The 15,843-nt window shown below is 45.8% G+C and overlaps 1 protein-coding gene across 1 annotated transcript in view; it reads right to left on the bottom strand.

Annotated features, from left to right (window-relative positions):
- uacab (uveal autoantigen with coiled-coil domains and ankyrin repeats b) overlaps positions 1 to 15,843 on the bottom strand; it is a 68,518-nt gene that overhangs the window by 24,461 nt on the left and 28,214 nt on the right. The window contains exon 2 of the mRNA XM_083652656.1: positions 7,066 to 7,196. Within this exon, the coding sequence (XP_083508782.1) occupies positions 7,066 to 7,196 (131 nt within the window). The remainder of the gene's footprint in view (positions 1 to 7,065; positions 7,197 to 15,843) is intronic.

Raw genomic sequence — 15,843 nt, 5'->3', positions numbered from 1 at the left:
TTTGTGAACTCACGATCTCTGTTTCAAGTTAGCTTGCTAGGTCAGCGCTAACCCTGCGTCACCAGGCAACAGTCCTCTCGCAACACGTCAGGGGAGAGGTCAGGTGACCACGTGACCATTTGGGAGACTTGCAGCGACCATTTGTTAGAATTGGCGGGAACCTGAGCAATGGACGATCTATGGCCGTGCTACGCAAAAGGTGAAGATGCTAGCCAAGTGGAATGAAGCTATCGAATGCTAAACACAATAAAGAAAATGATACACTACCTGCCCACACAGGGTGCTCATTTACTCAGCTCGTCTCTGCCCGCCTCTCTCACCTCTCACTGTCCCTCTCAGTACGTCCTGTCTGGACGGAAGGTGACATCCGTTGACATTTTGTCAGTTAAGCTCGAGGAGCAACTTGTTCTAAAATCAACAATATCGGTGGCAATTTCACATCTGTATTCAGTGTTTAGTGTGCTAGGCTGCTTTTTAAATTTGATGCAAAGCCAACTTTGCCATGCACCGCCACCACATTAAGTATTAGCCTGCATGGAATTCAACAAATATAAATATTGGCAACCTGGTACTGTAGAGCAAAATGCTAATTGTCAATTATTAATCTAATAATTAGATAATAATTAATAATAATTAATTTGATAATTAGATTCTAATTCATTATTAATTTGCCAATAAGTCAGTGTATTCCTTTATGAAAACAATACTTGAGCGCCTGTAACTTCTTTGATTGGCAACAGTTATTTTCCCCTCTCACTGATTTGACCCATAGCCGCAGCGCGCAGTGTGGCCTATAGCCCAGAGGTCTGCAAAGCACTGTAAACCAATCTCAGTGTGTCACCACCACCACCAGCAGCAGCAGCAGCAGCAGCAGCAGCAGCGAGCCACAGGAACCTGTTTATGCCCCTAACCCCGAGGTATCTGCCGAGGAGACAGCTAGGCTGTCACCTCAACACCGGCCAGGGTATTAAAAGCCCTGTTGATGGCCAGGAGATGCTGGAGGCCATGGAGGGCCTTGACCTCCCGCGGCAGACAGACAGCGGGGCAGGAAGCTACTGGAGCAAATCACATAAGTGATAAGTGAGGTGACTGTTAACGGGGGCCATGGTGGGACTTTCCAGAAGGTTACCGGAGGAATGCCTCTAAAGGACGGCAAAAAAATAATAAATAGCTGCAAAAGATTCATGGGGACAGCGGGTTTTTCCTCATGACTTTGTGTGATTACTAGGGGACAAGTCACGGCACGGTGAGGGAGTGACGTAATGGCACTATAACCGCGGGAACGATTTTTGAGATTGAAAAAAACAAACGCGTCGTGCAGTGCGATCACGTTTTGCATTATGACTCTCATCATGCAAATCACAATGCAGCTTTTATGTCTCTCTCTGAATCATTGTGAGGGAAAAGGGCTGAGAGACTAAAATCCATAATAGTAATCCATAATCCAAAGATACAAAACCCATAAGCAGACATACCTACAAAGCTATGGTTACTAGCATAAGTTGTGAAAAATAAATAAATACGGTAAATAAATAAATAAATAAATAAATAAATAAATAAACAAACATAAATAAATCAGGGCAAATGCACATTAATACAGCCTTACAGTACAAATCATGTGTATGTCATATTGTCAGAGATGAGTCTGCGTTGAAGTCTATGTCATTTTATCTTGGCACCAGCTCCTTGTGGCGGCGTTCAGGTCGACAGTCTCTCAGGAGATGACTGCTATTATTAGAGAGTGCACAGAGACAGTCCAGGAGAAAGTCTATGCTGCTGCTAGCTGAGCCATGGATGAGAATGTGTCTGTCTAAAAACACCACAGAGTCAAGATACTCACCACGCGGTTTCATCAAATCAAAACTGCCTGGCAGAGGCGTCACTCACTACCACATAATGCAGGTTAAGTGGGGGCTTGCAACACTTCAGGGCGCCACGCATGGCCCCGCCTCTATCTCACCACTATCGTATCTGCTGATCTATGATACTGACTACTAGTATCCACACAGCCACTAACACCCCAAACACACCAGAAGCGTATCCGACCCTAAAGCAATGCCTCACCGGCGAGGACGTTTCATTCCGGCGTCCTTGTTAACAGGGGAAAGCGATCACACCAGCTACGTCGTGTCGCCACGCTGCAGCGAGGGTTTCGGCGCCGGGTCTATTTTTGGTGGGTGACGCGAGCGGCCGCGTGCAGCCAGGCATGAAGTCAACACAAGTCATGACCGGCGGGGGGGGGGGGGGGGGGGGGGTGGGGGGGGGGCAAAACAGAGCGTTTCTGGTGTGAAGACGCTTCCATGACACATCTGCATCTGAGATGATTCTGGTTTGTCCCAGCCGTACGCTTTAACTGTAAGCAGGAAGTAAATATAGTACTGACTGAGCCAATGGATCTGCTCCATGGTGTCGCATCACATACATCATTCATTCATTCACCATCTCTAACGTCTTCTCTAATTCTGATTGGTTGGCCTCTGTGGTGATCTTCTGAGGTGTTGTACCAGGGCAGCAGCATTTCTCAGACTGGTGTGTGAGAAGTGACCTTGGACTGTTTCAGTCTTCAGGCTTTCTGCGCTCTCCTATCTCCCTGCTTCCTCACATACTATCATTTTAAGAAGGAGCCATTGTCTGGACTTCTCTCAACACTGATCCCAGCTGTGCACTGACCCTTCATAACCCTATCCTGTCTGTCTTAGTGGAAAAAAAACTATTCTGTAAGAGGAGATACCTTGATATGTACAGAAAATATTCAACAGTGCGCCGCCACTGAATAAATTATGTTTTCATCTGTTGCTGCTCCGAGTCCGACAGCAGATTTGGTCAAGTAAAGCACGGTGGTCTGCTGTGCATTGTGATGGGCAGGGGCCACTTCACCATCTTGCATTGGGCCCAGCAGAGACTCGTTACGCCACTGCTGCCTGGTAGCAAAAGTGCTAAGTATTGACGTCAGTTTGGGACATGTAACTGACCATCAACTGACCATCGTTTTTTTGCTTCCTCCACAATGACGTCAAACATTGTCTTTCACACTATAATCTTAACCTTAAGAAAATGTAGAAGTCCAAACTTCCATCACAACATCAGGCTCAACCTCGCATAGACGTCACCAACAGCCAAACTCACTGCGTTTGTCATTATTGTTATTCTAAAGACAGTTCAGCAGAAACGTCACCGCCGCTAACGCTAACCCTGACCAACAATGCTATCGTCTTTAGTCAGTGTCACGATCATGTGACCGTGATCATGTGACCATGTGAGTAAAGTGTCTCAAGTGCTGTGTCGTCATGTGCCGTTCCTGTGCCGCTAAGCCCCCCCGCGTCAGCTAACAACGGCAAACGAGCAGGTGTGGCGGCGCTGCTAGCTAGCCTTTAGCTAGCCTCCAGCCAATAACGCCAGGGAAGGGGGGAGATACAAACCGTTTACTCAGCTGGAAACCTCCACAGAGCGGTTTGTGCTAAATTCATTAGTTGAGAACATGGTGAGGCTAATCCAGGCCACAGCAAATTATACATCGAGGGATAACACGCTGTAATTAGTTGCCCCCACAGTGCGCCATGATTATAAGGGAGCGTCATTCTATTCTGATCTCCGCTGGCTTTAGCAGAGAGGCTAGCATGCCCCAGACACATGTTGGTCTGTGTGTGGCCCCGCTGGACTATATGAGGACTCGCTGACTCAGTCGAGCGGTTTACTTTTGTTTTGACTAGACTAGACCAAAGAGTGACCTCCTCCTTCCCCATGTGTTGAGAGATACGTTCACATGAACGATGTTTGATGAATGCCTGGTCAAATCAGTTGGGTTTATTTTGCCCTGGGGGCCAGAACGGTGAAGATGATGACATTGAATCGTGAGACTACACCTTCTTTTATTATGAGATGAGCAGTGTTGGGGGTAACTCGTTACAAAAGTAACATATTACATGTAATATATTACTTTTAGCAGTAACTCAGTAATATAACTTATTACTTATAGGATTTAGGATTATACCAGTTACTTTGTCAAGTAACTCAAGTTACAAATTGAGTTACATTTGATCAAAGCACATATTTAAAAAAGATACAATCATTTCCTAATCAAACTGTGTGTTTTTATGCAAATAACCACTATAGATGACAATAACAAAGGAAAAGGATAACATTTAGAATTTTGGATTGTTTACACTGACTTCAAGGCGGTTGAAATTATTTTTCGGGATGGTTTCCGTGGCGGCGATGTCATTCTGCTGCTGCTGTTGTTTTGGTAAAAGTAATGCAAAAGTAGTGTAATAAGTAACGAGTTACTCTACACAGAAAGTAATATTGTAAAGTAACTTATTACTTTCAAATGAAAGTAACTAGTAATATGTAGTATATTACATTTTGAAAGTAACTTGCCCAACACTGGAGATGAGACGATGTATGTTTCAGAGTGTCAGTTTGTTTGTATTTACATGTTACACGTGTGCCGCAAACGTGTCTCTGTTCAATTGGTGCCATGAAGGGAATTTCACACACTGCTGAAAACGCTCGGCGCGCTGGCTTCTGGAATCTGCTGCTCCGTATCTGGACGTGTGTCACAAAGCCTTAGGTCCAAATACAATCTGAAACACAGATCACAGACCCCCCCTAAACCTCTCCACATATCTAGGATTAAGGATGTTCTTAGGGTTTTCTTTTTCTGTGCGCGCATAGAGCTCGCTCTCAAGGTGATCAAACGGTTGATCTTTTTTTATACGAGAGACATTTTATCCTATTCCAAGGATGAGGCCATCATGGCATGTTCATCATCACCAGCGAGACCAAAATAAATATAGGTCTATGGAGATACCTGAAAAATGGTGGCCTTGGATGTTCCAGTTTGCGACATCGCAGCGTTCTTCCCAGTGCATTCGTTAAGACGGTGTTTAAATGCCAAGCTATTTTTCAACACACTTAGCGCTCCTGAACATCTCACCCTTCCCTTCACACTCTTCAATCAAACCCTATGTACCTTATATGTCCGACTATTTGCAAAGCCACAAAACTCAAGTCTCAAAATGAATCCACGACTCCCATAATGAAACGTGGCACACCGTACGTACTTCATTATGAAACATGGCACACCGTATGTACTTCATTATGAAACATGGCACACCGACCGTACTTCAACAGGTCAAGTAAGTGACCCTGATAATAGCCTGCAGCTGGGGGGGCCTAACCGGATCAGTACCGTGGGACGTGGGTCAGATCTGTGTTTTGCAGCCAGGGGGAGTCATTTCCTGTGTGGTCCAACAGCACCAGGCACAAAGTGGTGAAGACATGGAGTGACCGCACAAGTGTTCTTTATACAAAAACTCCCAACTCCTACACTGACCTCCACAGGCAGATCAACACTCAAAGAGGAATTTCTGCAAATAAATAAGGGACACGTAATGAGACACAACTGTAATGGGATCCATGTGTAGGGCTATTGGGATGAAGGCGGCGTTCTGAAACTGGGGTTCTGGCAGGGGTCTCCATGGCAACGAGATTGTTGTTGTTGTTGTTGTTGTTGTTCTTGGGGGGCGGGGGGGGGGGGTGATGTCATTGAAGGAGGTCAGAGGTGAAACTGAATACGACTGACCTCGTTCTAGAGGAATAACCCATCTGTAAAGGCATAAAGTGGGTCAGGAGGAGTGTATGCTGGGGACACCGCGGAAATGCTTGGAATTAGAGATAGTCAGTATTTTTAGTTATGCAACTATTCAACACAGCATAGTAGATCGTAGCGAGCAAGAGAGAACTGGCATGGTTATAGACTAGTACATGCAAGAGTTTACATAAGTAGCCTATATATGCAAACGTTTCAAAAGGTACATATTGCATACGTATATTGCACATATCTGAATGACTGGATATGTCATAGTGTGTTTGTTTGTATGTATGTATGTATGTATGTATGTGTGTGTGTGTGTGTGTGTGTGTGTGTGTGTGTGTGTGTGTGTGTGCAGAAGCGTCATGCCCATTGAAACTGAGTTTTTAAGAAAAAAGAAAAAAAAGCTAAATTCATGGCGGTCATTAATAGTAGATTATCAATCCCCGAAATGCTGCTAGTTACTATAGGTATAGTTTGCATAGCAAGTTAGTTGGCTACTTGTACCATGCAGCTAAAGTTAGCATTGTAATGTTAGCCAGAGCTGTTATGGCAGTGAGCTGTTACCACCACTATCACGTTATACTGTAGTTAGCAAAACACTTAGCAAAAAATCTCCAGGTCAAAATGCAGTTCTTTAAAAATAATTAGCATAGTCTTTTTATGTGAATAACATTTTGGGTGAAGCAAGATTCACCATAAAAGCACAAATCATTGACCAACATCTCTAAATAAACATATTGACCAATTGATAGATAAATCAATCAGTCATGAGTGGATTCAGCACACTTTATCTGGGCAGATTGATTGAATCATTGCAGATCTATTCAGACCTTAGGTCACTGCTGAAATCTTTAGCTGGCGTCCCCTCCAGAGTTTTGGCTTGCATGGTGTAGAAGCTAGTGTAGACGTGAGTGACTTAACCATAAAAGCACAAATAATTGACCAAAATCTCCAAATAAATATACAGGATTTACCCTCATGAGAAAAGGAGCAAAAATATTGATGGTTAAAACTGAATCATGACATCACTACAGTCTAATCCTAATGTTAATTTAAAATGAGATATTCCTCTAAATCTGGCTTCAAATGGCCAACATTTTTGAAATAGCTAAGTGGATCGATTGATAGATAAATCAATCAGTCATGAGTGGATTCAGCACACTTTATCTGGGCAGACTGATTGAATCATTGCAGATCTATTCAGACCTTAGGTCACCTCTGAGAATGTTTAGCTTGCCTGGCGACCTTTGGTCACCGCCCAATGTCGCCCCCTCCAGAGTTTTGGCTTGCATGACGCCCCTGTGTGCACGTGTGTGTGTGCATGCGTGCGTGCGTGCGTGCACGTATGTGTGTGGGTGCGTGCGTGCACGTGTGAGTGTGTGCACGTGCGAGTGTGTGCACGTGTGTGTGTGCGTGCATGCACGTGCGAGTGTGTGCACGCGTGTGTGTGTGTGTGTGTGTGTACTCACGCAGAGCGTCCCTCCACGTCCAGCTTGGTGGGGATGATGCCCTTCTTGTTGAGGACCGCGGCCACCTTGTCCACCTCGCCGCGCTCCACCGCCTTCATCAGCCGGTCGTCATACTTGTTCCAGTCTGTGTTCTGACGAGGAGGAGAGAGAGGAGGGTCAGATGTCAGACGCACGCATGAAGGTTCCTCATACCAAAACACATGAGCTTCCACTTCTTCCCCTTAACCCGTTGATACCTGATGCAGCATTTGTGTGTGTATCCCTTTAAGACCGCGAACCGCGTTAACGCGGTTCGCGGCCTTAAAGGGATACACACACAAATGAGGGATATACACGCAAATGCTGCATCAGGTATCAATGGGTTAACTACTAAGTGAAATAATAGTGAGGTTACTCACACACTCACACTCACAGGTCACGACAAGTTAGACCTCAAATCAATTTGGCCAAGAATGTGGTGTAGTGCAGCAGCACTAAAGATACCCACGAGCGTTTTGCACCACACACAAAGCATTAGGAACAGAGTATTCTTATTAAGGTAAGAATGAGCTTCTGGGGCAGCACACAGACGCTGGAGTGAGAACTTCAAACTGGACGGTCCAAAACAGATGGAAGACGACGTTCATGCTTTTGCCATCATCTTCCTCAATATATCAAGCACTACATGAAAGCTCCACTCTGATTCAACCACAAAACAAAATGACGGAGAACTGAAATTAGCAGTGCACAATCGCTCGACGTCAAGTACAAAACTGTTCCGAGGTAATAAATCAGTTCCTATATAATATCATAACCAGGAGGATTCCTTCACTGGGTTACATGTGGTTAACACTGAGAAACAGCTTTTCGATCGATTTGAGTCGAGTCTCGAGTCTAAAACACACACACACAAAATCCTACCCATAAAAATGCATTTGGTGATGATTCTGCTAACAGTTCCACAAACAGAAGAAAGAAAGGATACCTACAAAGTACATGGAGGTGCATTTCAACCAGCGGCTCATCTTGGGTGAGTGGAGCTGGTCCTTGCACAGCGCTACTACAGCAAAGGTTGCCACTGTTCCGGTTCACGACAGAACAAATAAATATAAATAAATAAAAACTGCCCTCAGCCTCTCGGTGCACTCAGCCAGTGAGTGAGAGAGGACAGCAAACTGCCCTCAGCCTCTCGGTGCACTCAGCCAGTGAGTGAGAGAGGACAGCAAACTGCCCTCAGCCTCTCGGTGCACTCAGCCAGTGAGTGAGAGAGGACAGCAGGGTGACAGACAGTCTATACTGCTGCTGCTGCTGCAGCCGAGGTCCTCGTGTGGAGCTAACCAACCTCTGGAGGAGGAGGAGGAGTGCTCCTCGCTCAGTCGAGGAGGAGGAGGAGAGGTGGTTTGGGAAGCGCTTGGGGAGCATTCCTCACGGGCTCTGCCTGGAAGTTCATCATCACTGCACAGCAGCTTGGGTTGAGGGGGCGAAGGCGAGAGGGAGAAGAAGGAGGAGGAGGATGATGATGATGATGATGATGAGAGGAGCTGGGAGGAATGGAGGTGGAGAAGCAGTAGGACCAGCCCTGCCAGCCCGGGGACCAGCCCTGGCCGGCTACTGCAGCTCCTCCCCTGGGGGGGCGAAGTCAGCTCAGCCTGGCTGCCTCTCTCCTCCCCTAAAGAGTCCTCCTATCCTCCCCCTGGATCCTCGAGACGGTTCCTCGCTCAGTTCCTCTTCTGTAGGCTCTTTGACTCCTGGTGCAGTTTTGATTCTCTCTTCGTCTTCGTCCTCCTCCTCTCTTCTCCTTGCCTCTTGATCCGTTTCTATCAATGGTTCTACTGAAGCTGCCGGCAGCTAACTTCTAGCTCCTCTCCTGTCTCTCCGCTCTGTCACTGGCCAAGGTCAGTCAAGCCCACCGAGGGGGTAGAATATGTGCGCTCTCTCCCGGGGGTTTAAAATATCCCTCCCCTCCACCGGTAAACAGCGGCGGTGCAGACAGCCCTGTGGACTGGTTACCTCTTTATTTTTTGACCCTCCAACCTTTCTGCAGTGACGGATAGGAAGACAGGAGGCTAAGAATACATTCTGGAGATGCCTGCGCCGTGAGTAATGGCTTTAGTGTCTATCAGCACTGCCAGCATGAAACAAGGCCAGCCAAAAAGACCTTTGCTTACATTGACGCCCCGCCCAAAAAAAAAAAAAAAACCCACCCACCCGCCCACCGCCACGTCGCCCCCTGCTTGTCTCCATGTGAAATTATTAATGTCAGAGGGGGATTATGGTTTGCACATTTTCGAAGCGGTCCTGGCACTGACCCTTGCGGGACGCCGCTGCTGCTGCCGGGGGCCCCGAGCGCTCGCTGCTCGCTGCTGCTAACCCATCCGTCTAAACTGGGGTGGTGCGCGCCCCCCCAACCCCCCCGCCCCCGCCCCCCGATCCTAGCTGCACGGTAGCCAGATTGGGTGTCAGCCTTTTACAATCAGCTGTCTGAGACTGCAGCCCCACACACACACACACAGCCACTACACTGCCTCTCCACTTACGCTTGTACTTAGGGTGGTAAACACCGCAAAAGATTACCGTCGGTCCTATTTCCAAATGGAAGACGTCACCGACGTCGCGCACGCGTTTTTTTTTTTTTTTTTTTTTTATGAGGTGAAAACATCAGCGGAAAAGGAATAGAGACAGAGATGGGAGGAGGAGGAGGGTGGGGGTGGTACTGTAGAGGAGGCGCGTTTAATTTACACACCCTGCGTCAGCTCCTCGTGCGGTCGGGTTACCGTCCGCTGCCAGACTGGCGTTAACAGAGCGTCGCTGGGCTCCACAAACATGCAGCGAGGGCCTCCTCTCCCCTCTCCTCCACATGACATGTCAGATGAAGGAGGGGGTGTCCACTTACTAAAACTGCTCGCGCTCGCATGGAGACAAAGGCGCCAAACTGGGACCTGGGCCGCCCGCGGGGCGTACTGTAGCATATCGCTCACGTCAATATCGCGTACGGGCGTGTTGCTGCGTGCGTGTGTGTGTGTGTGTGTGTGTGTGTGTGTGTGTGTGTGTTTGCAAATCTGCTCATGCACTGGTTTATAATTGGGCCAGTTAGCATGCAAGTGTTGCCACCGAGATGGAGAAGAAGCTACCGTCTCTTCTAGGTAGACACATCCAGTCCATATAAGTCACTTTCAAAGCACGTGGAATAACCTTGCTCAAACAAAATGTTAAAGCTGTTAAAGGAGAATTCTGTTGTTTTTTTACAACCTGGATCTTATTTTCTGCTTGGTTTATGTTGAGCTCGTCAACCAGAACAGAAACTTCTGAAAATGATGCAGACAGACTAGAGCTAGAACGCGGCGTGCAACGGCCTGGAGCTGGAACAGAGGCCGTAGGGGCATGTGGTAACGATGCATTTATGTCCTGTAAATAGCATATTTTTATTTTAATCGCATATTTTCTCCCCTGGGACTTGAAAAGCTAGATCGGGCCCACCCATCGACAGTAAATAATATGGATGAAGCCTACCCTTGGTTTTTGGACTTGCGTTTGGAAGCCTACTGTAGCCTGGCCCTGTGGCCATCTTGGGGTCCTTGCGCAGCTCGCACGAGACGGGGACTTTTCCAGAGTCATAGTTCCACCTCTGCTATAGCGCTCAACAGGCACGTGACTTTTCGTGACGTAATTTGCCCCGGAAGTAAGTTCCGTGTCCATTTTCTCCATAGACATTTTGATGAATCCAAATATAACGAGTTTTAAGGCTTGAACCAAGCCAACACGTGATCCAGAGAATCTTGAGTGACCATAAAACACTCGGTTTAAGCGAGAACAAAAAATAACAACGGTGAAACAAAATCTACTTTTCTTCCTGTTCTTTTCGTCCTTCAGGTCAGGTTTCTAGCGGCTGTGGCTCATCACGAGTCACGACACGTCTGTATCCTTGCTGGCATCAGATACCGGCCAGACTAACAGCTCTCTAAATCCCAACAGATTAAACCCACAGTAGGAAACACCTAGCGGGCCATCTACAAGAAGTGAACTGACCAACTTCAAGAGCAAAACATCAAGTTCTTTGCCAATGTGTGACGTGATAGAACTTCCACGGCTTTGCTTCATAGGGTTCAATTAAATTCAATTAAATTCAGACTTGATCCAGGACACCGCTCATGAGAGATCCACAGCACAATCAGAATCACAACTAAAGACATTTCATCCACAATGGTCAAAGGTTTGCATACAGGCTGGAAGGCCAATGCTATGGCTAGTAGGGGTGGGAATCACCAGATGCCCACGATACGATACTAAAACGATACTTGAGTCACGATACGATAGTATTGCGATATTGCGATATCGCCGATATTGCGATATATTGCATATTGCGATATATTGAATATTGCTATATTTCGATATATTGTTTAACTCCTTTTCCTACCTTTTCCTTGACCTCACCGGAAGTAAAACATGCAGTGTTTTTTGTTTTGTTTTGTTTTGGCCCCACATGTAGGCTACATTATTAAGCTTCTCTGGACTCAATAAGCCACTGCAGGCGCGGACTGCAACATCGGGCGCTTCGGGCAGATGCCCGGTGGCGTGGCCTGGCATGGCCTGCATTTTTTTTATTTATTTTTTTATATCGATACTTGGCGTCCAAATATCGATACAATATCGTCAGGCAAAATATCGCGATACTATGGTGTATCGAATTTCCCCCCCACCCCTAATGGCTAGTAGGCTATGGGCCCATAATGATCATAGGAGACATCTGTGAAGAGACTTACGTCATGTCATGAAACATCAACCTTTGGTATTACATGATGTCAGGTTTTTGGAACCTGTCCTCAGTAGACGGGACAGGAGACAGACAGACCTGTCCTCAGTAGACGGGACAGGAGACAGGACAGGAGACAGTCAGACCTTTTCACAGTCCTGCTCACAACTCCTCATGTTTTGAGATTTTAAATTTAGAGATGAGAGAGCCTGGGGGAGTAGAAGGCCACTTTCACATCTAACCATCTCACTGCAGCTGATTTGAAATGTTTCTGCTCTTAGTTTGCCTCTTTTGATGAGGTGACCTAGAGCAGTGATACTCAACTGGCGGCCCGCGGGCCACATGCGGCCCGCGGGCGCCCCCTGTGTGGCCCGCGATGGAATTGCAAAAAAAAGAAAAAGAAAAAGAAAATGTACAGTGCACCTGAACGCAACATGCAAGATACCAAGTGTCCAAATGTTCATGTCATTCTGGCCAATACTCCTGCCCAATGCATTTCAGTCTGGAATATGGAATATCTTTCAATAATCTATGATTTAGCTGCTAAATTGTCAAATACCGCCGTCTGCTCGCTACCCAGGCACTTATGTATGTACTTAACCTAACTAACTTAACCTAACTAACTATCCGGTGTGCACAACATTGTCAGACTAAACTCCGGCTGACACCCCAAAAACCTACAATCCGCTACAGAAAAATGTATATTATTGATTGTTAATTAACTGGCCCCTGGCCTTCTATCATTTCACGAAAGTGGCCCCCGGGCAAAGCAAGTTGAGTATCCCTGACCTAGAGTTCTCCTAGAGCACAGCTTCCACAGTACCAGAGTTTCTTTGCTAGAATGACCGTTACCCAACTAATCATCACTCCTCATGTCCCTCAGGCTCATTCAGTCATGGATGTATAAGGAATGAATCCATTGACTATCAGGATTACTATGTGGCTTTAATATAACAATCCAGTAGGTGGCGGTAATGCAACACTTAAGTCACTGTCTAGTGCAATTCGTAATTAGCCTGTACAATTTTCACTGCAGTGAAAATTAAGAAAATCACTTTACGGTGAATCACTTTATTCAACTTTTGGGGGATTTAAAAAAGACCAGCCCAGGCCCACGTGCATTGGGCCAATCCAGCTGGTTGTAAGGCAGCCGATCTGGGCCCAGTTGCACAAAGCACCTTAGGTTAAGATTTCCCTTAAAGAGTCAGAGTTAAGGCGTCCATAAAATAGAATCGGCTGCACAAAACACCCTTAAATCTTGTGCTTATGTTTTCCTTAAATGTTTAACCTTATGGAGAAGATGTAAGGGTGTTTTGTGCAGCCGATTCTATTTCATGGACACCTTAACTCTGACCCTAAGGGAAATCTTAACCTAAGGTGCTTTGTGCAACTGGGCCCTGGTACTTAACAGTCTAACAACACAGTGCCAACAGAGTCTGATAACAACGCAAACTAACTAGTACTAGCGGACCCGTAGAGACCCCCCTGTGAGCCCCCCTGGTCTGGAACATGACATCATCACTGATGACATCATCACTGAACTTTATAAAGCCTCAGGGCCTGTGTCCACCTAGCGTCTTTTTCCGACTGTTAACCGCTGGGAGTGCGCTGGGGAGCGCTGATCCCAGCGCACAGTATACAAGGAAGCAGTCTGAAACTAACGTTAGTTCAGTGCGGTAGTAGCTTGATAGCTGACAGCTAGCAAGCTAACAACACAGGTAGGCTACGTTATTAAAAGCAGTAAGCACAACACTCACCAGAAATATTAAGTGTCTAGCCAATCTGCTCCCACAATTGAGCCGTTCTGTCTCTGTTGCGATAGTTTTCCCATATGATTAGCTGCCAGAAAAATAGCACCCGACACCAGCGTCTTTCTGAAAAGTTAAATTATTTTCAGCTGGAAGCGCTGGGAGTCAGGCGCACAAAAACGGCGGAGCGCTCTGAAAATAGACGCTGGGCGCTGCACACTTTCTCTAGACGTCCGTGTGCGCTCGCATACGCTCTCCCCCCATTGGAAACAACTGAAAAAAGACACTGGACCTGAGGAAAAGACGCTAGGTGGACACAGGCCCTCAGCCAGGAAGGATGACATCACCGATGACATCATCACTGATGACCTCACATCATTAGGTAATCGGGGCAATCACCTAACTAAAAAAATCCAGCTCCGCCAGGTCGCCCGCACGGGTGCTCTTTACACACACACACACACACACACACACACACACACACACACACACTTCTCAAATTATAATAAGACTGGCATTAACTGAGCCACATGCTACTTTATCTGCCCATCTCACTGCCTGAGCAGCTGATTTATGGTGGAACATCACATCGCCTGGCAGAGAAGAGCCTAAACTCCACTGAGCTCCATCAGCACTGATGAGAACCATAAAGCACAAGCAGCTCCGCCTCCAACACCACTGACTTATGAGTGAGTCACAAGTGTGAAGTGAGACCAGGGGGAATTTCAGAACAAACGCCGGAACCTTCTGCTCTGCTTATTATTCAGAACAAACGCTGGAACCTTCTGCTCTGCTTATTATTCACACTGTTCATCCATCAAGTGAAAACAAGCAGGAGGGATATCCTGTTAATGATTATAGATCCCAAAAACACATTTCATTTTGTCTTGTGAAATATCTAACTCTTTCTTTTAAAAATAACTTACTGAAAAATAGAGCTGCGACGATTAATCGATTAGTCGATCGACAGAAAATTCATCGACAACTATTTCGATAATCGGTTAATCGTTTTGAGTACAATTTTAAGAGAAAAGGTCTAAATTCTCTGATTCCAGCTTCTTAAATGTGAATATTTTCTGGTTTCTTTACGCCTGTATGACAGTAAACTGATATTATCTTTGAGTTGTGGACAAGACAAGACCTTTGAGGGCGTCATCTTGGACTTTGGGAAACACTGATCGTCATTTGCTACCATTTTCTGACATTTTATAGACCAAACAACTAATCGATTAATCGAGAAAATAATCGACAGATTAATCGATTATGAAAATAATCGTTAGTAGTTGCAGCCCTACTGAAAAACAGTGGACACGGTTGGAGACACAGAGGTAGGTTAGGTTGTTATGGAAAATGTTCTTAGCAGCTGATAGGAGATATTCCGGGTTCCTGGAAGCAGCAGCAGCAGCAGCAGCTTCTGATGGTTACACCTCTCAGCTCCTTTGTACTTCTGGTCGGGGATAGTCATTTATTTAGCCTCCAGCCTCGATATAGGGGCATATAGGGACTTGTGAGGTGGGGTTAGTGCACACAGAGACTTGTGAATTGGAGTGGTGTGCAACTGTCTGGGCATGTAGAAATGTAAGTGAAACCTCAGGGGGCAAAGAGAGAGAGAGAGAGAGAGAGAGCGTGAAAAGAGAGAGAGAGAGAGAGAGAGAGCATGAAAAGAGAGAGAGCAAAGAGAGAGAGAGAAGGTGCAAAAGGAGTGAGTGTAAAGGTGAGAAAGTGACAAGAAACAACAGCAACCTTGCAGTCCACCTGTCATTTATGACGCAGGTAAATTGACGCTTTGATTTGCAAGCTCCGCTTGGGACGAGCTACTGTTGACGGTCCAGGCCAAGTGTCCAGGGGACGAAAGAGACACTCTTGTTTTGGTATGCAAACAAGGCACTAGCTAAATAGCTGCATCGTTGCTAAACAAGGGACCACTCTCACTGGGCAGAGAGAGCTGGCTCAATGCAAGCGGCCCTGAGACAGACAGACAGACAGACATACACACCCCCTGGTGGTGAACAGGAGAAAAGGCCGGTGTCTTTCACCAAAATGCTATTTTGTATATCCATGTAGGACACAGAGCAAGACAACAAGAATGGGTGTCTCTAATCTTTTAACATGATACTTCAATAACAGTGAATAATAATAATAATAATAATAATATAATAATAATAATGACAACAATAAAAATAATAATAACAACACTAATAATAATAATAATAATAATAACAATAATAATAATAATAATAATAATAATAATAATAATAATAATAATAATAAATTAGACCAGAATTGTAACTAGTCAATCAT

Source organism: Poromitra crassiceps (genome assembly GCF_964638095.1).
Source record: "Poromitra crassiceps genome assembly, chromosome: 16".
Classification (NCBI taxonomy): Eukaryota; Metazoa; Chordata; class Actinopteri; order Beryciformes; family Melamphaidae; genus Poromitra; species Poromitra crassiceps.
This window is presented reverse-complemented; position numbering and strand designations above follow the sequence as displayed.